Here is a 24,441-nt window from a genome sequence, read left to right as displayed (position 1 = left end):
CAGACAAGAGTAAAAATGGTGAGGAAGACAACACGAAGATTGAGAAATTTGGCTAAGTGTATTTGGGTGTTGTGAAGGGCAAGATGGGATAGTCAAGCCAGACAGCTGAAATGAAGACCAAAGACCATGTAAGCATTTTCAAAATGGCTGAAAGTGAGACTTTAAGAAAATAAATAGATGAGTCGCAAACGCTACCAAAAAGGTACATTGGGCTACTAACAGGGTACAATTGCCTGCACCGCGCTAGTGCAGCATAAAAAAAATTACTTTTGCCACAGACCAACTCCAAAACAAATCAATGTATGGCTAGATATTCAGGGCATATAGGCTAACATAGGGCAATATACAAAAACATGGTTGCAGCGGCAGACAGAACTTTAGAAGTCCCTCTGAGCAGGGATCCTAAAACACAACAAGGAATTATGCCACAACAAACATTTTATATACATTGATCATGTTAATGTTTATGTCTGAACCCTGAACAACTCAACAATTTATGAGCATGCTTTGGGCACACTTGGTCTAGCACACTTTGGTTTGGTCTATGGCAAAGTGGCCTAGATTACCAAATAGAGGCATGCAGGGCACTACAAAACAACGTAAACTGAATGACAGGTATAGAATATCATGGCACCCTATATTCTTAACTGCAGCACAGAACCAACCATAGTAGATTCATGTTTTTTTTATTTGAGATTTTACTCATGCACTCAGTTTGTGGCTAAATGATCAACATGCATGCAGGCAATTTCAAGAAAGATACATCTTTGGAACACTGACCTCCTGACTCCAAGGATTTTATAGTAATCTCTCTTCCTCGATTGCTTCAGAAGCCTTTGAGCTCGTTCAAGTCCTTCTTTGATCTCTTCATTTTCTCCATCGAATTCTTTTGCTTCCTGGAAATCCTCAACAGCTGCAAGGCAAAAGCACATTCAGCAGATATGCAAATATGTTTCTCCAACTCCCACTGAAATTTAAATAAAAAAGTCCCATATTTATACACTATGAATTGCCAACTAATGCCCTCTCTATTCCTAACCATGTTCTTTAATGTTCATTTATTGCGTTGAGTTTTTCTTAATAGCAGCAGATTCCAGAACAATTTGAAATTGGCAAATAAATAGGAAAACATTACTTCGAACAATGATCAAATGTACTGCAACTTTTAGTCAGAAATTGCAAGCATCAGCAACTCCTTACCCAACTTTAAATGAAGCAACATAAAAAAGGAGCACAGATGCCGGTCTACAGCCACCTTACTTCCTCATTTCACAAAAGTCATACAATGCCAATGCATCCTTAATAAGTGTTCGGAAAGAGTTCACTTTACAGCACCATTCCCTCCATTGTTATGGACCTCCAACCGTTTTGCTTTTATTTTGTAATCTGACCTGAACTTTTACAGTGCAGTTCAGTACGCTACACTGACATTTGCTGTATGTTATGGGGAAACTGACATGTCCTTCAGGCTGTCAGTAGTTAAATTGTTGCCACTTGTAACTTCATCAATGTACAATGCACCGTCAATGCAGTACAATGGGGTACCCTTTTTGTTTTTCATTAGACTAACCCTCAGAAGAAGATCTTCGGTTACTGTAGGTGTGCCTAAGAGACAAATTGGTGGCAGGAGTTAGTTTTTGCTATTTTGTGGTGTATTTGGATTTGGCCTTGCCGCATTTGGCTATCTACTGTAGCTAGGTGTCCAAACATGGCTGTGCCATGAGGTTTTCATTTGTCCCTTGGCCATTTATTTACTAATCCTTCCTGACCTTTGAGGACAGGAAAATCCTTATATGGACTGTCAGTGTCTGCGAAAGCAGAGGCTTTTTTCACGGGCTACTTAGGGGCATGTGCCTTAGCTTCAACAAAGTGGGTTGGACGGTCTGGTCCCAATCGGCAAACTGATTTCAGTGTGTCTGAATGGTATGCAAGAGCTGTGCCACCAGTGGTCCCGACTGGACCACTGCTTGTGTGTGTGTGTAAGGAGGCCGAGGATCTGTTGGAAGAAGGCCTGGCAACCAATGTCTGCTGCTTTGGAAGAGCCCCGTCTTGTCGGTGATCTTTAGCAGTCCTGAGAAGGAGCTGCGACCCTTGGAATGGAGAGAACATCAATTTTCGACTTCAGCTCGGCATCCTACAAAGAATAGCCCTCTGAATTGCCCCCGATTCACCCAGTGGTTGCCCAGCTCAGAGTTTGAGCTACCGTGCTGCAGACATCGCCATTCTGCGTTGAAGCCTGGAACTTTGTGGTTCATTAGCTTGTGCTACAGAAATCATCTCATCTCTGCCAAATTCTGTTGTTCCAGCATCAGGGGGATCAGAGATAGGATGCAAAGTCCAAAAACGACAAATGCGTCCCCATGCATCGTCGTGCATCAGTGGCCGTCATCCAAAACAGCTTTTCTGCATCCAGTCCTGTGCTAAGAGGGGCCCTGCATCGAGCTCTTCTGTATTCACGATCCTGAAGACCTTGCAACAGCAGAATCTGTCTCCGGCCGGAGAAGTGCTCGTACCAGCAACCATTGGGCATCAAGGACCAGAGCCGACGGCGGGAAAAGCAACCTGAAGACCAGCAACATCCCAAGAAGAATAGGAGCATGGGGGGGGGGGGAGTTGTAACAGTACTTACCTGGACGCCCATCTCCCTAGAAAAATTTCTAAAAGTTAACAAACCTTTTATAACAGTGTGGTTTTGCCATTGCTTGCACGCCAAATCATTCCAAAAATGGAGGAAACCTGTTCACTCCAACAACTGCTCCTCTATCCTTTGGAATGCTTTATTAGACCACATAAGCCTCCACTAACTTTTTCCTGTCTCACAAAACTGTGGTACTTTGAGAAGCTTTGGACATGGCCCCATACATCTTAGGGATGGACTTTTAAAGTTAGTGTTGTACCTCTGTGGACATGTAGTGCTGCATACTAATACTTAATTTCCTTTGCAGGGGGTTGCTATGTTTTTGACCTACTCCAGTTATTCTATATATGTATCTTATTTAGTGTTATAAGATTACATGCTAGTAGTCATTATTCATAGTGTTATATGGCCATAAAAAAATATTTATAACTGTTTATCTAAGTGTGTTCCTTGACTTTTCAGTGTGTGTACTCATTGAGGGGCCCTTACCAGGCCCACCTCTCCTGAGACTTAACATTGACCTCTCATCCGGCTACCTTGAACTAGTTTGGCTAGAGCTTCCAGAGTTGTACCGGTCACTAAACTAGGTTGGACCTCTATAGATCTGTCCACCAGGCCAGAGTACAGCACACTCTACAGTCTTAACAATAAGATTGGGCAAAGTAAGAAGGAAAAGTTACTTTACAAGCACAGTAAAAGGAATTTGATGGTCAAAATGTCAGCTTTTAGGGTGTTAAGACTCTTTCACACTCAAATCTACCAGATTTAATTAAGTTTGTATGCCATCATCACTGAGCTATGTCAAACAAGGAGGATAAACCATAAAAGCCAGCTAAGACTGGGGCCTTTTGGCGTATGAGGCTAAAACTAGGCTCATTTCTTTAGTACTTCCATCCATTTCTGAGCCGCTAGTAGGCACCAGCCAAGAACCTGAGTATTGCATTTCCTTTTTTAGTGCTAGTTCTTGATATTTAATGTGTATAGCTTCCTCTCTTTCCAAATGAGAACAAACGCCACCCTGGTGCAGTCCCTCCTTCACTCCCCTGCATTCTGCCAGACGGCTGTCACAAGTCATTCAAGTGCCTGGGATGTCTTTCTTGGCTTTTGTAGTTGGAGGCGGTCTTTGCTGAAACCTGTGGTCAGCATGTATTTCTTCTCTGTAGTGGTCATCACCTTTGGGATGCAAGGCCCTCTGGATGTGACCTAGGGACTGGGTAGTAGATTATCTTGGGTGTCGGTGACAGACTACTGCAGTCTCTGTCAGCACTTGGGCTGCAACCTTTCTAATAGGCTCCTCCACATTCCTTATCGACTGTTAAGGAGACTGTTGCACAACCTTCTGGTGAGGGCCGAGTATCCCTTTAACCTAATTATTATGCTTAAAAAAGTGTTTTAGTCAAAATAAAATGTTTACACATAAAAACAATACAAATTACAAAATAAATAAATAACAGTAAATACATAGTACAACAGTAAAATTAAGCTAAAATTCATACTTCACAATTTTCATATCATATTTCATGTTCCATATTCACATCTACATTTTCCTTACACATCAATTTCATGTATCTTTTTGTGTTTGATTTGCAAAGTAATGGGGATCCCCGATTGAAATTCTCACATGAATGTCATATTTTTTTATTATTTGCAGTGTTGTTAGCAGTGGTGACCATTGTTGCTGCTAAACACACCCACGAATAATCAGAGTAAGCATATAAAGAACAAGTTACTTACCTGTAACTGTTGTTCTCCAGCATGGGTCTGGCATGGATTCACATGCTCATAAATATTCCCCGTCAGGCTGGGAATACTTCTGAAATGTCTTTCTCCTAACAACCAATCACTGGTCTCTGGGTCATACTGCCCCCAGCCAATGACTGCCATCTACCTAAGCCCCTCTTCTGGCTGCCATCTTCAGATTTGGTAGCACGTAAAGTGGTAGGACCAAGAGAAGAGCCGCAGAGGGGCAGGCGGGAGGGTTCGCATGTGAATCCATGCCAGACCCATGCTGGAGAACAACAGTTACAGTTAAGTAACTTCTTTCTACTCCAGCATGGGGTCTGGCATGGATTCACATGCTCATGAATAAAGAATACACAGCAGTACACACATGCACAACCACGGGAGGTGTCAAGGCTCAGCATGAAGCATCACTTACCACCTCACCAGGCTCAGCAGGCTCAGCTTCAAGCAAACAGGTTGCTCAGTACTGCTTGGCCGACTCTGGACTCCTCCCTGGAATCCCTGTTGAAGCAGCAGAACTTCGTGAAGGTGCGCTTCAACCTCCATGTAGCAGCCCTGCAGATGTCAAGCAGGGGCACACCAGACAGGAACGCTGTAGTTGCAGCGGAGCATGGGACGCTGACATGTCCAGAAAGTCTGGGTACCATATCTGCCTCGGACACGCCGGTGCGGCGAGGATCATCCTGCACTGGGACCATCTGAGTTGATTGACTAATCGAAGAAGCAACGGCAACAGATGGAACGCATAAAGAAACAGGCCATCCCAGGGGAAAGAGAATGTGTCCCCCATGCTCCCGGTCGGCAACGGTGTTCTTTACTCTTGCCAGATGAAACCGGATGAGGAACATGCCCTGGGCTATGGCCCAGTGCCAAAAGGTCCTGCGGCTCTTTGGAGAGCGCAGAGGATCTGGTCCCCCCCTCTCCTCGAAGCTTCCCAACACTTGTTTCCAGCGGGCGTCGTGGAACTCTTGCAGTAGACGCATCCGAAGCCTGCACATCTGAATCAGGTATATGCATGACAACATCATGCCGAGCAGGGACTTGATGGACCTCACCCTGCGACCTTCAGTGCCAACAGCTGCTGTACATTGCCAAAGATGGCCGCTATCCTCTCCTCCGATGGAGAGGCCAGGCATGACACTGTGCTGAGTCGGGACCCCAGAACCCGTTTGTCCTGCGATGTAATCAAGCAGGACTTTGCATATTTCACCGAGAACCCCAGATCCGTCAGGAGTTGGACGGTCATCGCCATGTGTTCGACGGCGATGTCCTTTGAGCTTGCCCGGATGAGCCAGTTGTCCAGGTAAGGGTACGTGTGGATCCCTCGTAGGTGCAGCTGTGCCGCCACCGGCGCCAGGCACTTGGTGAAGACTCTTGGTGCCGGGCCTTGAACTGGTAATGTTGCCCTTGAACCATGAAGCGCAGGAACTTGCAGTGGCCCTTGTGGATGGAGATGTGAAAATAGGCATCTTCCAAGTGCAGCGACGATAGGATACCCCCCTCTTCTGGCTGTCCTAGCACGCGCTGAAGTGTCACCATCCAGAACTTTTGAGACTTCATGTACTTGTTCAGATGGCGAAGGTCTAGGATGGGCCTCCAAACTGTCGGTCTTCTTTTTGACGAGGAAGTAACGAGAGTACACTCCGGAGCCCTGGAGCCTCTTTGGGACGATCTCTATTGCACCCTTTTTTAACATGGCCCCCACCTCTTGCAGAAACTGGGGGATGCGATTTTCCTGCCGGGCCACTGGTGGTATATGGGGACACTTTCATTGGAACTCTAGGGTGTGCCCGTGGGTGGGAGTGTTCAGCACCCAACGGTCGGTGGAGATGGTCTTCCACATGCTGACGAAGTTCGCCAGCCGGCTTGCCACCGGGGTGCACGGGTGGAGGCCCCGTTCCACGGCTGGTTCAATCCTGTTTTGACATCGAAGCGCCGTCTTGGCGACGATGATGTCCACCTGCAGATTTGGCCAGGCCCCTGTCTGTCTACTGGGCCGACGAGCGGTAGGGCTGATGGTAGGACGAAGCACTTCCCCTCCGAATCCATTGGAGTAACCTTGGGATTTACCTCCGGACGTCTGAAAAGGACGGCCGCCATTGCTGAAGCGTGCCCAAGTGATGAGTCGTCTCAGTGTCAGCCTTGATGGCCTAAAGAGACTCGTCCACAGTCTTCCCAACAAATTGTCCCCGTCAAAGGGCATGTCCAACACCTTCGACTGAACATCCTAGCGGAAATTAGTGGCCCTCAGCCAGCCCCGCCGACCAAGGCAAATGCAGTTGCCGATTTGGCGGAACCCTGTGTCTGCGATGTTTTGTGGCCACTGTAATGGCGTGGTCCGATGCCACCTCGCCTTCCTGTAGGATCTCTAACGCCTCCGCCCTCTTGTCGGGAAGTAAGTCCAGGAGGGTGGGTGACCTTTGAACCAAAGCTCCCTGTTGTAACGCGCCATTATGGCGAGGGCGTTTGTGGCCTTGATGGCTGTCGCCGCCGACGTGATGACTCTCTGCCCCATGGCATGCAACTTCTTCCCCTCGCTGTCCGGGGTGGTGGGAGGAAGAGCCAGAAACCAGAGTCAGGAGATGGCTGGGACCGTAAGCACATGGGCGCAGAGTTCTGCACCCTGTATTTCTTCTCATAACGGTCTCTGTTCGTCTGTTCGCTGGGGCCAAGGAAGGGTTCTTCATGAGGGACAACCCCTCGCCCCAAATGTCATCCAAGAGCGGGATCAATAGTAAGGTCTTCCTCTTCGCCTCCCGGTGCTGATAAAGGAAACCGTCTTTCTTCTTTTCCTCAGGGAAAAGCTGGAACAGCTCTGAGGCCCTTGAGATCATGGCGTGGAACGAGCCTATCTCGTCGGGCGGAGAAGATCTGGGCGGCGGAGCCAGTGCTCTGGCACCGTGCTAGTGCCCGTCATCGCTGTGCCCAGATCGCTCTCAGTCTCTTCTCTCGTGGGCAGGGGGGGGGCGGCTGGGGGAAGGATGTGTGAGGGAGGGGGGGATGGGGCGGGACGGTGGGCGGAAGAGGGAGGCGAAGGGTGGAAAGGAGGCAAAGGGTGAACTCTCTTCTTGGATGGTGGTTCCTCCGATGGTCCTGGCGCCGCGGGTGAGGCTGCTGGCGCAAGAGGCATCCTCGTCCGGATCTCCGAGCATAGAGTATGCAGAGCAGTGAGAATGTCCACTGAGATATCTCCAGGTGGTTGCTGTGGTGGCTGCGGCGATGGAGGTGAGGGCGTTTGCGGCTTAGGCTGGTCCTCCAAGCCCTCAACGCCCTGATGCTCATAGTCGGTCTCCTCGTCATCACCTTCCTCATCACCCTCGTCGGGATCCTTCCCGTAGGGCCTGCTCTCGACGCATCGTTCCACCTGGAAGGTCTGGAGGTTGGTAAGCTCCTTCTCTGAGGAGATATCCAGGCCCTGGAGGGTTATCGTGCTCCCAGTCTCTGCGAAAAAGGGAGACAGCTTCGGTGAAATGATAGGCATTGTCTTCTCCAGTGTCTTTTCGATGGGCTGAAAAGAGGACTCCCTCAAGGCAGGCGGGGATACTCTTGCCTTCGGGGTCGTGTCCTGCGGATCCGCATTGGCGGCCTTCTCGAGGGACGCCACCACTCCTTTGATGGAAGGTTGGGCCTTCATCAGATGTACCTGGTCCTTCATGGCCTTGGTCGAGCCTGAGGCCTTAACCTTAGGGGGAGGGTCCGAGCCCCACTCCCCCTTGGTCTTCTCTGTAGGGCCGGTCTGGATCTTCTCCAAAAGCTTGCCCGGATGGTCCGACTTCCTCTTCTTCTTAGAAGAACTTGAGCGTTGGCTCGTGGTCATAGGCGCTGGAGTCGCTGTACTCGCCCTGGCCGCCGCAGAGCCCGTCACAACGGCGCTCCCGGTGGCAGTGGACTTGCGGTGCTTAGCTTTATGTTGGGTACCCGCGGGAGGGGCTCCATCAAAGGTCTTAGAAGACTGCTTAATTGTCTTCTTCTGGCCGGGGAGGCATGCTGCCGGGACTTAGCCAGAGCCAGAGCCTTGGCCTGTAACCACTCGTTGAGACGCCTGCGGCAGTCGTTCAGCGTGCAGGGTGCCATCTCCTGACAAGACACACAGTCATCCTCCACGTGTGTTGGGTCAGAGTGTAGGCAGTAAAGGCACAGGGAAAACAAAATCAAGATGAGCAGAAGCACAGATAGCTCATAGCTGCAACATCGATGGGTAAGAAGCCATCCATTCAGTTTCTTTCAGAACAGAGTATCTGGAATTGCATTCAAATCTACAGTGAACAAGTATTTTAAGTTCTTCTTATTGAATTTGTATAGAAACGCATGTTTGAAAGAACAAGTGCATTTATGTTTCAGACAAAAGATTTATTTACTGTTAACCTTAAACCCCAATACTGCTTGAAATTCACACAAATCCACCTGGAGAGGTGGCAGAGAGACCGATGAGCTGTTGGTGAAAATTCAGTGTATGAACATAGGCCCTAGCCCAAAGAAATGTTAGCATCCCTTCTGGAACGACCGCTCCAGCCTGTCTAACAATGTCTTCGTGCTGTCAATCAGATTCAACCTTTTGAGCAATTGTTAGCACCCTACCTTCCCCAAATTAATTACAAAGTGTTAGAGTTTGCATGCTGCTTCCAGCCTATTTACGAGCGTTTTCATATATATATTGGGAGCAATATTTAAAAGTGCAATCAGCCCATTACTGCCACATGTTGTGGTGGTCTTCCCTGACTTCGGAATTAATACTAAAGTGGGCTCTAACAAATAATGCCTTTGTTCCTCAAATCTATTGAAAATAGAAGCCAGATGGAAGTAAAACTGCATTTGAGGGCAGCCTAAAAAAAAAATCAGTTGCGAATCAATCGGCCTGAGGATTTTGTGAGTTTATGGCCATAGATAGCTCCGCATATTGTTTCCTCCTGTATTGGCCTATGCAATTCCTCTGAGACCTCCTCACTCACCTTTAGCACTGAACGATTGCAGGGCATCTGCCCGTCCAGGCAAGAGGTAGGCTGATGTGCAAAGAGTGTAGTAGAACGATCTAAACTCCACAGGCTTATCCACCTTTCCATAACCCAATGATCATCTTTTTGTTTAACCACCTGCACATAAACTTGGTTCGGTCTAGCCCTCAAAAAACCTCGGGGTGTAGTCAACGATCTTCACTGGCATCGGTCTGCTGCTACCGCCACAGACTGCTTGTCATTGGATGATCAATTTAGGACAAAAATAGGATTTTATTTTGTCGAAAAACAGCAATTGTAAAAAGTTGTTCAAGGGGCAACTCACGAGGAACCCCTGTACCGAAACGTGCGGTAACAATCTAAAGGTAGCCGCCAGGGGGGGGACTCCGGAAGACAATAGTCACTGGATGGGTGCAGTATATATATACTATGATTTTTAAAGTCTGTGTGAAGGGTCCCCACAAATTACCACCCTGAGTCCGACTTGTCAGTCCAAAGGTGTTTATTGTTTTCCAAGACGGACAGGATGGCTGTATTGTTTTGTTGGAAATCGTTGTGGTCTATCAGATCTTTTAAGGTAGTTGACACTTTGGCTGAACCTCTCTGGCTCTACTCCCTTGAGCTTCCGCCACCCTAACCGAGGCGTCCTTTACCCGGTTAGTGCTATGGCAAGGTAACCCCTACTGTCTGTTCTTATCGATGCGATAGGTGTTCTCCCAGAGTCAATGGCAGCTAACTCCCACGGGATATTCTAGCTCTCCCTGACCTAATCCTGCTTAGTGTGTTAAGGGAGTTACAGAGGGTACCTCCTTCCACAACATATCACTGACCCTTCACTCACACAGTCTCACCTGACTCTCTCCTATACTGGGCCCCAAGATGTTCTCTCCTCCACATTACGGTCCCTCCAAACTTACACGCCCTAATCCGACCTTCACCCTTTGATGTTACTTTTCTTTCCTGCTTTCGCTGCCTCCCTTCTTTCGACTCCTCAGCTACAACTACTCAGCTACCGCTTCTCACTACTACCACTCCCAGTCTACTGCTACTACCAATTCTCTACTGCTTCTTCATCTACTCTCACTACTACCCCCTACTAGCTCTGTCTACTACTATTATTATTACCTCACTGGCACCACTACCACCTGCTCCCACCACAACTACTAATGCTACCTAGCATTTACTCATACTACACATGGCCACACACAATCACTCCACAGAAAATTCTCTGGAAAAACCTCCATGCTCCTTCTACGCTACGTCATCCACCTCCTGTCCTCACCCAACTATAACCCACAATAAACCAGTTCCCACAAACACTTATATACCCCTGCCCTTCTCCGGATTGGCCAAGTTACCCTGAGTAATAACTTACTTTTCTGGAGGGGTGTGACAGGCAAAGAGGTTTTGGGGAGGGCTTCTAAACCATGGGGTCCATGGTCTTGCCGCATTCCTTGGATGCAAACCAGAGAAGTCCACAGGGAACTACTTTTCTGGTTTACCATGGCCATCTGATAGGCCTCCTTTAGGCCTTAGGATCCCTGGTGAGCTAGTGATGTTGGGAGGGTCTCTGTGGAGGCATTTATTTAATACAACATATGCCTTGTGTAATAGAGGTTGTTCTCCATGTGCATATGCCGTCTGCTGGAGCTGTGCTCCACTTCTGAACGATGTGCCTGTTCACCAGTAGCGTTCCTTTCATTTCTGGCTTTGCTCCATCCTTCTGCAGGTATGCTGGTCTCTCCGGCATTGCGAACCCTCGCGGCCCACTGCTGAGGTGGCCTCCTTGCTGCAGCAGCTGGCCACAGCATGGTCCTGCTCTCCCCAGCCTCCCGGTACAGTGCTGTCGCCACGATCAAAAGAGGTAAGGAAGAGGTCTTAGGGTCACGGTCCCCTCCCTCCCTTGACAAGTCCTGAATCCACAGGCCTCATCACATACCTCCACCCTTGCTTTGCAGCTCTCTTCCTGGGTCGTTTGTCCCTGCTTCTCTTCAACCTTTCTCAGTTCCCGGTGGCTTTGGTTTTCTTGGATTATCAATTTTTTTGGTACACATAGGATATATGCTCTGGTCCGCCCAAGCATAACACTTGTTCATGCAATTTAATCTGCCTACTCTGGTCTTAAAGGGTCATAGGCACGCAATGCATTTGTAAAATCCAGGAAATCTCTTACCGAAGGTGTGGCGTCACTAGCAGTTTGGTTTCTCAAATGTTTTCACCAACCTGGAGGGAAACGCTTGTAGACTAATATGAGACTCAATGTCCATGGACACAACAAGTTTCTCTTTGGGCTTCCAGCCGGATGATGACTGCGTGGGGCCAACGCCAGACAGATACTGGTGCAATTACTTTCAGAGTCTCAAAGGACCCAGACACCCTTCACATAGACTTTCACTACAAGTATGAATTTATCACCCACAAAATCTCGTGAAGAGTACAACTGCTGATGGCAAATGCTATTTGTCTGTTTTCGTCTTCTCTTTGGGCCTTAAGATTTTCCCTTAATCTGCTGAGTTGTGATACGTGGATTGAGAGCTAACCTCTGCATCTGTCTATACAGACAGTTTCCTATTCTTCTGACCAACCTCTTCTCCATCATGTCTTCATCGGTATCTAGGTCAAGGTCTTTTAGTTACTGCTGGAACAGCCTGGCTTGTAATTGTGCCACCTCCCCAGGGCCTTCCTCCTCTTCAGAAAAAGGGTCTTGCAATAAGGACGTTGGTTAAGAGCCCTTTACAAGACCAAATTACTCAAGAGTTAATTTTTGCCATGGGTTTCCGATCCCCGCCTTGGTGGATGGTAATCTTCCTGTAGTGCCATCTCGGTCTCTCAACAGGCTTGTCCTTTGGATGACTCCCTCTGGATTTTTCTCATGCCCCCCAACCCTACCCCATCACACTTTAGTTCTTGGACTCAGATCCGTTAGTTTTGACAACATTCCTTCTTGTTCGGGAGAATTCTCCAGAATGGCTAATTCGCCTTACCTACTGAGTCCCTCAGAAGCTTTGCTGGACTTCTAGGATTTATTTTTTTCACCTGGAGTGAAAGCCTTTTTTTTCCACTCTTACATGTGTTTTGCTGTGTTTTACATTTTTGTGTTCATAGACCGAGTCTCACCTACTCCATAGGCATCTTTTTACTATGTGTCACACAGCACCTTTAGTGCAGTGACACAGGGTTGTCTTTTTCAGACTTCCCACTTTAAACTCCATTTTCTGGGACTGACTACTGTCTCCCAGAACATGTAAAGTTGCCATTGACTTTATTAGTCTTTTTCAATACAGAGACCCAGTACAAACTATCTTTCATAGAGTACTGGAAAGGGTTAATAGTTATCCCCTTTTGTCTGTTTCTCATGGAACATTATTTTGTTCCCCTTTCTTTTAGATTTGGCTGGTGGCAGTGGCATCTACCATTTCTTTCCTACCGCGGACTACGACAATAGCATTGGTACTGTTTTAGGCTATGTTAGTAGCCTCAAACTTTAATCCACTGGACTCTTAATTTTATTTAGTTCCGGCTGGGTTTATTCGCCATTTCTTTTTGTAAAGGTCTTTCTCGTGTTTTACTCTGCGCGCCAAACCAGGTTTGGCTCCTTTGTTCGCTGTCCTTTGGCAGGCTTCTGCACAGAAGCCCTCCTTAGGCACCAGAGAGTCTGGTAGATAGAATGTGAGGAAGGGGTTTTAGGCCCCCTGCACAGGGTCTCCTTGGAGACCTAAGTCACACTCTTGTTTGATTGTCTAGGTGACTTGTCCTGCCAGGACAGCCACCCTGCTGTGTGATTGACAGCCAGGCTGTGTGAATGGGGGAAAACTGCATGAAATGCAGGTCTCTGGGACTTGGAAGGCAGAGCCTTCCCTTGAGCTGGTGGGACCAACCAGTTCGCCAAACACCAAGCAAGGCCTTCCTCCCCGGGTTGAATTTGCTGTGCATCGCTGCAGTGAACCGGAGAGCCAGGAGGACCGGACCCTGTTCGGGTTTTAAGGAGCGCACCTTTTATTCGTTGCTTTGCTCTGCTGGTTTCTTCCCTGGGCAGTACAGGATCCTCCAGTCTTCCTCCTCCTTGTCAGTCCGACAGTCGCTTCAGGAACCGTGAGCCAGGAACTTCTGCCTCAGCTACAGCATTCTTCTTCTACTAAGGTACTGTTCAAATCTGGTTGTTCGTTCTGTCCGACCGCGGTGAAAGTGTTTGAAATCTTTCGCTAATCCGAGGGCTTGTCCTTCTCTACTCTTTTGTAACTTTTCTTCCGACCAACTTCGTTTCAAACTCTTGGCAAAGACTTAACCGTAAACTACTCTGAACTGTGTGATCCTCTGCAAAGACTCTGAACGTTTAACATTGGCCCAGCCCTATTGATTTGAACCCTAGTTGTAGTAAGCCTTTTCTAGATTGCCCTGCCTACTAATTGTTGGTGCTGCTTGATTTTGAATAACCTTGTCTTTCCCTCCCTTATTAAATTGCTGGAGTGCCATTTTGCTCACACTTCATTTTGAGCTTAACTTGGCCAGAATTCATTGGGCGGTGTGTAGTGTATTAAGATTGTGATTTTCTGCTGCTTTATATTAGTGAACTGTTTTACAAATGATGGTGTAAATACATGTATATTCTTTTACACAGAAACCTTGAGTCAGTGTTTGTTTGAACCTTAGTAATTGCTGTCCTTTGTGTAACCTCTAATGCTGCTCACTTTACTCTTGAGATAAGTCTGGCTGATCAGCCATCGCTACTACTTTACTGTGTAGTTCAGGCTTGTACCAAAGGTGAATTTGTACTGTCACTTGTAGTCTTAATTGTGTGTGGTGTTCCCAAAGGGTACTACATATGATTCTGCTTAACACTTCTCCATTAGTGCACTCTTGGGTGGTCACCTTCCAACATCGGGATTTGGGAGGGTTTGTATTTTAGGGTTTAGGACTAGACCCTCCCAGTGAGAGTTATTGTTTTTCTGATGTGTCAGGTTTTCGTAATGTGTAGTTCAGTCTCCCACACAGAGTCCAAACAAAACCGTCAGGAAATAGATTGACCAAGAGGCCTTGCACGTTGGTCAGATGATAGATATGGGTGATCTATGTGATCTATGTGAATAACTCTGACCAGGGATTTGAGTGAAGCCGGCAGGCTGGTGAGACATACCCAATACAAACTGCTGATAGATTCATCCTGTTGTCAGTTTCTATGATGGCCCTTTCGGTAGCTAGGGTTAACTCCTAATCGGGATATATGCCCTACTGGTCATGGGTTGGAAGACCACACTGGCAATACTAGTGGCTGGTGGAAATTTCCCCATAGGTATACACATGGGGTTGCGTCCTTCGTACACCACCATCAGTAGATGAAGACCCATGAATATCCCTGTATTGGGTTCTAGCTGATCTGATACCATGTGACAGGATCCACCACAAATAACTATTCGGATTCAGACTTGTCTGTCCAAGGGTGTTTGTTTTCCCAAGACAGACAGATTGGCTGTAGGGTTTTAATGGAAATCATAGTTACCTGGATATTTTGCCTAACACTGATTGATTGATCAAATGAAACTAGCTTATGCTGATTCAACTACACTCAGGAAATCATTTTTCGTTCCAAGAAAGAAAGTAGAACCTCAGCTCCCATGTGGTTGGGTTCTTGGAAAAGGTTGCAATCTTATAGGAAGTGTGCCATCAGAGAATAAGTGGGAAAAGGGAAGCCAATGATTGCAAGTACTTAGATCTACATAAAATGGGAGTTTGTGGTTGCTAAAACTGTCAGCGGAGAGTTACACAGAAAGCAGCATCCTGCCATCTTGGATACTGTTTGCATCACTTCTCCCAATCGTGCAAGTCTGACTGTGGACTCTGGTCTCTGGGTATAACAGCAAAGATGAAAGTGACTTTAAAGTGGAAAGGATTTGCTCCTGGCACAGGGCTTGAAAATACACCAATCCTCTGCTAGGACTCAGCCAGGAATGGAGTTGACACTCAACGCTTTGGCGAATATCTGAAGGAGCGGGTGACAGTTCAACTGCCCCCTGCTTAGGAGAGAAAATAAGTTTGCAGAATGGATTAGAAGGATCTTTCCTCCACAGCTCAGAGGGACACAGAGACTACTTTGTACAAGAAACAGAACCCGGACTACAGTGAACACGCAGTACCCAAAACAACCCTTCTTACTCCTCAAGTGGAAAGCATTTTGCAGGAGATTTTGGCAAAGGTCCAAGATTTTAGGAATAGAAGAGGGTGTCAATTCTGGAAGGAAAACTGTACTGAGCACCAGCATTATAAAGTGTTTTACATCCGGCACTGCTGCTGCACAGCATTTCAACCTTTCAGCAAGAAGAATTCTAGCCTTTAGAGACACAGCCACCTTCAGACCCCTGATGGAGCAACATGGCACATCATGTACATGTACATCTTCTGGGCCCCGAGACGCTCAACACGAGACGACACCTGAGCAACATGGCACATCATGTACATGTACATCTTCTGGGCCCCGAGACGCTCAACACGAGACGACACCTGAGCAACATGGCACATCATGTACATGTACATCTTCTGGGCCCCGAGACGCTCAACACGAGACGACACCTGAGCAACATGGCACATCATGTACATGTACATCTTCTGGGCCCCGAGACGCTCAACACGAGACGACACCTGAGCAACATGGCACATCATGTACATGTACATCTTCTGGGCCCTGAGACGCTCAACACGAGACGACACCTGAGCAACATGGCACGTCATGTACATGTACATCTTCTGGGCCCCGAGACGCTCAACACGAGACGACACCTGAGCAACATGGCACATCATGTACATGTACATCTTCTGGGCCCCGAGACGCTCAACACGAGACGACACCTGAGCAACATGGCACATCATGTACATGTACATCTTCTGGGCCCCGAGACGCTCAACACGAGACGACACCTGAGCAACATGGCACATCATGTACATGTACATCTTCTGGGCCCCGAGACGCTCAACACGAGACGACACCTGAGCAACATGGCACATCATGTACATGTACATCTTCTGGGCCCCGAGACGCTCAACACGAGACGACACCTGAGCAACATGGCACATCATGTACATGTACATCTTCTGGGCCCCGAGACGCTCAACACGAGACGACACCTGAGCAACATGGCACGTCATGTACATGTACATCTTCTGGGCCCCGAGACGCTCAACACGAGACGACACCTGAGCAACATGGCACATCATGTACATGTACATCTTCTGGGCCCCGAGACGCTCAACACGAGACGACACCTGAGCAACATGGCACGTCATGTACATGTACATCTTCTGGGCCCCGAGACGCTCAACACGAGACGACACCTGAGCAACATGGCACGTCATGTACATGTACATCTTCTGGGCCCCGAGACGCTCAACACGAGACGACACCTGAGCAACATGGCACATCATGTACATGTACATCTTCTGGGCCCCGAGACGCTCAACACGAGACGACACCTGAGCAACATGGCACATCATGTACATGTACATCTTCTGGGCCCCGAGACGCTCAACACGAGACGACACCTGAGCAACATGGCACGTCATGTACATGTACATCTTCTGAGCAACATGGCACGTCATGTACATGTACATCTTCTGGGCCCTGAGAGGCTCAACACGAGACGACACCTGAGCAACATGGCACATCATATACATGTACATCTTCTGGGCCCCGAGACGCTCAACACGAGACGACACCTGAGCAACATGGCACATCATGTACATGTACATCTTCTGGGCCCCGAGACGCTCAACACGAGACGACACCTGAGCAACATGGCACGTCATGTACATGTACATCTTCTGGGCCCCGAGACGCTCAACACGAGACGACACCTGAGCAACATGGCACGTCATGTACATGTACATCTTCTGGGCCCCGAGACGCTCAACACGAGACGACACCTGAGCAACATGGCACGTCATGTACATGTACATCTTCTGGGCCCCGAGACGCTCAACACGAGACGACACCTGAGCAACATGGCACGTCATGTACATGTACATCTTCTGGGCCCCGAGACGCTCAACACGAGACGACACCTGAGCAACATGGCACGTCATGTACATGTACATCTTCTGGGCCCCGAGACGCTCAACACGAGACGACACCTGAGCAACATGGCACGTCATGTACATGTACATCTTCTGGGCCCTGAGACGCTCAACACGAGACGACACCTGAGCAACATGGCACATCATGTACATGTACATCTTCTGGGCCCCGAGACGCTCAACACGAGACGACACCTGAGCAACATGGCACATCATGTACATGTACATCTTCTGGGCCCCGAGACGCTCAACACGAGACGACACCTGAGCAACATGGCACATCATGTACATGTACATCTTCTGGGCCCCGAGACGCTCAACACGAGACGACACCTGAGCAACATGGCACGTCATGTACATGTACATCTTCTGGGCCCCGAGACGCTCAACACGAGACGACACCTGAGCAACATGGCACATCATGTACATGTACATCTTCTGGGCCCCGAGACGCTCAACACGAGACGACACCTGAGCAACATGGCACGTCATGTACATGTACATCTTCTGGGCCCCGAGACGCTCAACACGAGACGACACCTGAGCAACATGGCACGTCATGTACATGTACATCTTCTGGGCCCCGAGACGCTCAACACGAGACGACACCTGAGCAACATGGCACATCATGTACATGTACATCTTCTGGGCCCCGAGACGCTCAACACGAGACGACACCTGAGCAACATGGCACGTCATGTACATGTACATCTTCTGGGCCCCGAGACGCTCAACACGAGACGACACCTGAGCAACATGGCACGTCATGTACATGTACATCTTCTGGGCCCCGAGACGCTCAACACGAGACGACACCTGAGCAACATGGCACGTCATGTACATGTACATCTTCTGGGCCCCGAGACGCTCAACACGAGACGACACCTGAGCAACATGGCACGTCATGTACATGTACATCTTCTGGGCCCCGAGACGCTCAACACGAGACGACACCTGAGCAACATGGCACATCATGTACATGTACATCTTCTGGGCCCCGAGACGCTCAACACGAGACGACACCTGAGCAACATGGCACATCATGTACATGTACATCTTCTGGGCCCCGAGACGCTCAACACGAGACGACACCTGAGCAACATGGCACATCATGTACATGTACATCTTCTGGGCCCCGAGACGCTCAACACGAGACGACACCTGAGCAACATGGCACATCATGTACATGTACATCTTCTGGGCCCCGAGACGCTCAACACGAGACGACACCTGAGCAACATGGCACGTCATGTACATGTACATCTTCTGGGCCCCGAGACGCTCAACACGAGACGACACCTGAGCAACATGGCACGTCATGTACATGTACATCTTCTGGGCCCCGAGACGCTCAACACGAGACGACACCTGAGCAACATGGCACGTCATGTATATGTACATCTTCTGGGCCCCGAGACGCTCAACACGAGACGACACCTGAGCAACATGGCACGTCATGTACATGTACATCTTCTGGGCCCCGAGACGCTCAACACGAGACGACACCTGAGCAACATGGCACGTCATGTACATGTACATCTTCTGGGCCCCGAGACGCTCAACACGAGACGACACCTGAGCAACATGGCACGTCATGTACATGTACATCTTCTGGGCCCCGAGACGCTCAACACGAGACGACACCTGAGCAACATGGCACGTCATGTACATGTACATCTTCAGGGCCCCGAGACGCTCAACACGAGACGACACCTGAGCAACATGGCACGTCATGTACATGTACATCTTCTGGGCCCCGAGACGCTCAACACGAGACGACACCTGAGCAACATGGCACGTCATGTACATGTACATCTTCTGGGCCCCGAGACGCTCAACACGAGACGACACCTGAGCAACATGGCACGTCATGTACATGTACATCTTCTGGGCCCCGAGACGCTCAACACGAGACGACACCTGAGCAACATGGCACGTCATGTACATGTACATCTTCTGGGCCCCGAGACGCTCAACACGAGACGACACCTGAGCAACATGGCACGTCATGTACATGTACATCTTCTGGGCCCCGAGACGCTCAACACGAGACGACACCTGAGCAACATGGCACGTCATGTACATGTACATCTTCTGGGCCCCGAGACGCTCAACACGAGACGACACCTGAGCAACATGGCACGTCATGTACATGTACATCTTCTGGGCCCCGAGACGCTCAACACGAGACGACACCTGAGCAACATGGCACATCATGTACATGTACATCTTCTGGGCCCCGAGACGCTCAACACGAGACGACACCTGAGCAACATGGCACGTCATGTACATGTACATCTTCTGGGCCCCGAGACGCTCAACACGAGACGACACCTGAGCAACATGGCACATCATGTACATGTACATCTTCTGGGCCCCGAGACGCTCAACACGAGACGACACCTGAGCAACATGGCACGTCATGTACATGTACATCTTCTGGGCCCCGAGACGCTCAACACGAGACGACACCTGAGCAACATGGCACATCATGTACATGTACATCTTCTGGGCCCCGAGACGCTCAACACGAGACGACACCTGAGCAACATGGCACATCATGTACATGTACATCTTCTGGGCCCCGAGACGCTCAACACGAGACGACACCTGAGCAACATGGCACATCATGTACATGTACATCTTCTGGGCCCCGAGACGCTCAACACGAGACGACACCTGAGCAACATGGCACGTCATGTACATGTACATCTTCTGGGCCCCGAGACGCTCAACACGAGACGACACCTGAGCAACATGGCACATCATGTACATGTACATCTTCTGGGCCCCGAGACGCTCAACACGAGACGACACCTGAGCAACATGGCACGTCATGTACATGTACATCTTCTGGGCCCTGAGACGCTCAACACGAGACGACACCTGAGCAACATGGCACGTCATGTACATGTACATCTTCTGGGCCCCGAGACGCTCAACACAAGACGACACCTGAGCAACATGGCACGTCATGTACATGTACATCTTCTGGGCCCCGAGACGCTCAACACGAGACGACACCTGAGCAACATGGCACGTCATGTACATGTACATCTTCTGGGCCCCGCGACGCTCAACACGAGACGACACCTGAGCAACATGGCACGTCATGTACATGTACATCTTCTGGGCCCCGAGACGCTCAACACGAGACGACACCTGAGCAACATGGCACATCATGTACATGTACATCTTCTGGGCCCCGAGACGCTCAACACGAGACGACACCTGAGCAACATGGCACATCATGTACATGTACATCTTCTGGGCCCCGAGACGCTCAACACGAGACGACACCTGAGCAACATGGCACATCATGTACATGTACATCTTCTGGGCCCTGAGACGCTCAACACGAGACGACACCTGAGCAACATGGCACGTCATGTACATGTACATCTTCTGGGCCCCGAGACGCTCAACACGAGACGACACCTGAGCAACATGGCACGTCATGTACATGTACATCTTCTGGGCCCCGAGACGCTCAACACGAGACGACACCTGAGCAACATGGCACATCATGTACATGTACATCTTCTGGGCCCCGAGACGCTCAACACGAGACGACACCTGAGCAACATGGCACATCATGTACATGTACATCTTCTGGGCCCCGAGACGCTCAACACGAGACGACACCTGAGCAACATGGCACGTCATGTACATGTACATCTTCTGGGCCCCGAGACGCTCAACACGAGACGACACCTGAGCAACATGGCACGTCATGTACATGTACATCTTCTGGGCCCCGAGACGCTCAACACGAGACGACACCTGAGCAACATGGCACATCATGTACATGTACATCTTCTGGGCCCCGAGACGACACCTGAGCAACATGGCACATCATGTACATGTACATCTTCTGGGCCCCGAGACGCTCAACACGAGACGACACCTGAGCAACATGGCACATCATGTACATGTACATCTTCTGGGCCCCGAGACGCTCAACACAAGACGACACCTGGACAGAAATGTCTGCTTACGTTGAAGGGTGAAGTGGTAATCAGCCTGGTCAATGCTATTGAGCCTGCTTAAGAGATCATGGTAGTGAGTTTAGGGATGTGGTGGCCCTACCCAGGCATTCACAGGCTCACTGATCCTGTGGGCTTTACACCACAATGTGAAGACTGGTTAAGTAGTCTTTTCCTACCATAAACTAAGGCATTTGAAAGTAACCTTTTGCGATTAGTGGTTTCTTTTTTCATTCATCTATTTTTGCTATCCCTGTTAGAGTACAATTACCAAATTAACGATCCTCCTCTAGTCTATATTCAGCCTTTATTAGTATTCACACACAGGTGAAACAACCCTGCATTTGCAGAGATTATTTCCAATCCTGAACTCCATTAGGGGACACCCTCTAGGAGGCGATGTTATGGCCAGCCTTAATGCTGAAAAAGCTTTAATTTCCAGAGAATAAGAGGAGCTATGGACGGCACTTGGAGCATTTGGGTTTGGGGAATAATATCTGAATTGGGTTAAACATTTATACAGCGAACCTCTGGCGCAAGAAAAAGCAAAACTATTTAATTTCCACTACATATGTCATTACAGCAGGAGCCTAGGCAAGGTGGAAGTTGTCACTGTTATTGGTCTTAGGTATGTAATGACTGGCTTGCCCGCTGCTAATGAGTCTATTTCGCGCTTTGAAACACTTGCATATAGGCGCGTTACAAATGCTATATCATATACAAAGTTTATAGAAAACAAATGGCTGGCAAATAACATACTACACCTTTACATACAAAGAGCATCCTTTTATATTCAAGGGAGGCAATCAACCGGCTTCCACATATGTTAAACACTACAGAGGAGTGTGGTATTTTCCAGAGGCTACGCATCAGCAGGAAATCAGGAGTAATCTATCTTAATTATAATTTTGAACTCTGACCTTGGCGCTCTTTCACTTTCAGTTACTGCAGATCCTTTCAGGAATTTTGGAATTAGGATATGTGGTAGATCGGAATCAGGAGATGGCCAGGGTTGTATTCTTTGATATAAATCACAAGGCCTAGGCTGCTCCTAAGCCTTCAATTCTTTGCCCTACTCAAACATAAAAGGCTGATCATCAGGAGGTCTCATCAAATGGGAAAAAAAAAATTAAACATTTTACAAAAGTACAATTCAATCCCTGCCCATAGCAAAAGAATGGTGGCTTGTTCATAACCCCCCCGTCATGGTGTATCATTATCAACAGCTGCTCCTCGCCCGGAGCACAGTCCAAGCAAGAGTGTCTCTTGGATTCTTCTCTCCTTGGTACAGTTAAAGCAAATACACTAAATGTCTCGTGTCCTCGTTCCCACTTGGGTAATCCCTGCTCGTGTTCCCCATCTGAATGTTCCTTTTATGCTCTCTACCCAGAAAACTCCTGGTGTTATCTCCACCTGGGCAGTTCCTGGTCTTTAATCTGCCTTGGGGCCTCTCTCCTCTCACCCCGCTATGGGGCCGCTCTCCTCTCACCCCACCATGGGGCCGCTCTCCTCTCACCCCACCATGGGGCCGCTCTCCTCTCATCCTGCCTTGGGGTCCCACTGGGCCTTGCTACATTCCTCTGGTTCCCCGCAGCCACTGCATTCCTCTCATCTCCTTGCAGTGCTCCTAGGGAGAGTGAGTTTGGCCAACACAGCACCATTCCTTTGGGTTCCCCACAGTGTTTCAAGTCAGGCTGAGCATGCGCTTTTCTTCTCGCTGGCTCAGAGTGGGACTTTGGTGTTGGCTCCTCAGTCGTCCACTTCTCAGGCGCTTTCCACCTCAACACTTTCCTAGGTGGTTGTTTCCGGTTCTTGTTTTGGCAGGTCTGGTGAGAGTTAAGCTGGCTCAGCCGCAGCTGGACCCCCACTTCTAGTGTATACTGCTTCTTTCTTGCCACACCTTCCAGGTAGTCTCTGGGCTGCTGCTGCTCTGTGGACTTCCATTTTCCTCCTCTTCAAATCTGATTGGTTGCTTATCTCTCCCAGCACAAGGGGGTTGGACTATCCCTGTTCTGTCATTCCTGGTGGGGACAGCAAATACGGAGGGTCAGAAACCATACCAGCCATTTGCACAGGAGGTGTCAAGTTATCACACAGCTTAACTCCTATATAGCCAGCCAAGATGTTGGGATCTTGAGGTAAGGGTTATAACATACTTTTCTAGGGATTTCCTCCTGTCTTCTAATGGGGCTTCCTCAGGGGGATCCTGTGTGCCCTGTACCATAGTGGGTGATGAGCTTAAAGAGCTCATCCCTCCCTAGTCACAAAGGGGGCAGCCTCTCTCAGGGAGAGGCGATACATTCCCAGGATTCATCCCCAATACCTAATGACTATGTTGAAGTCTACAATGACAACAGACCAACAGATGTGCATCTCTGTAACAAATGCCTTCAAACAAAAATCCCAAGACTCTGAAGGATAGTGGTTTTTTAAATTTGGGAATTGGTCAAAATCATGTTTTTGTCTCTGGTTTCCCCCTAGGCTCCAGTCCTCCGAACTGCCAGATTTCCCAGCTAGCGATGGGCAACACCTACTGTTTAATTCTTCTGATAGGGGCCTAAAAGCAATCGGCTTTATCCATCTGTCCGACTCCCTCTGGGATTTCCAAGGGGTGACCTAATCAAACACTACCCAGGGTTTCCAATAGGACCTTGATGGTTTTCAAATGGCACCAATTTCAGACACTCTCCCCTTTTTCCTTCCTCTTTCATCGTCTTCCCACACACTCCCTTTGTCCCACTGATGTGCACACTCAGACCCCTCTTCTCCATTCCCTTGCCCCTCTCCATTTTCTCTACACCTCGTCTCCATTCCGTCTGAGCCCGCTTCTCCACTCCCTATGCCTTCTCTGACCTTCTGACAGCTATTCTCCACTCCCTATCCAACACCTCTTCTCCTATGGAGAAAACCATGGAAGGCCTCCTGCCCCAGGTCGAAAGTGATCTGTTGCACAGACAGACAGGGTCATGGCCTAGCCACAAATAGTAAAAAGGCTTGTTACCCAGATTATCACATCTTTCAAGCCATGTCTATTTTGCAAAAGGTCCAGATCTCCCCCTCA

At 48.8% G+C, this 24,441-nt stretch overlaps 1 protein-coding gene across 1 annotated transcript in view; it reads right to left on the bottom strand.

Moving 5' to 3' along the window:
- LOC138566218 (dnaJ homolog subfamily C member 3-like) overlaps window positions 1-24,441 on the bottom strand; it is a 406,060-nt gene that overhangs the window by 44,283 nt on the left and 337,336 nt on the right. The window contains exon 10 of the mRNA XM_069643277.1: window positions 781-913. Coding sequence (XP_069499378.1) covers window positions 781-913 — 133 coding nt within the window. The remainder of the gene's footprint in view (window positions 1-780; window positions 914-24,441) is intronic.

Source organism: Ambystoma mexicanum, chromosome 1p (genome assembly GCF_040938575.1).
Source record: "Ambystoma mexicanum isolate Mex_15411 chromosome 1p, UKY_AmexF1_1, whole genome shotgun sequence".
Lineage (NCBI taxonomy): Eukaryota > Metazoa > Chordata > Amphibia > Caudata > Ambystomatidae > Ambystoma > Ambystoma mexicanum.
The sequence above is the reverse complement of the archived record's forward strand: the minus strand, read 5'-3'. Positions and strand labels throughout refer to the sequence as shown.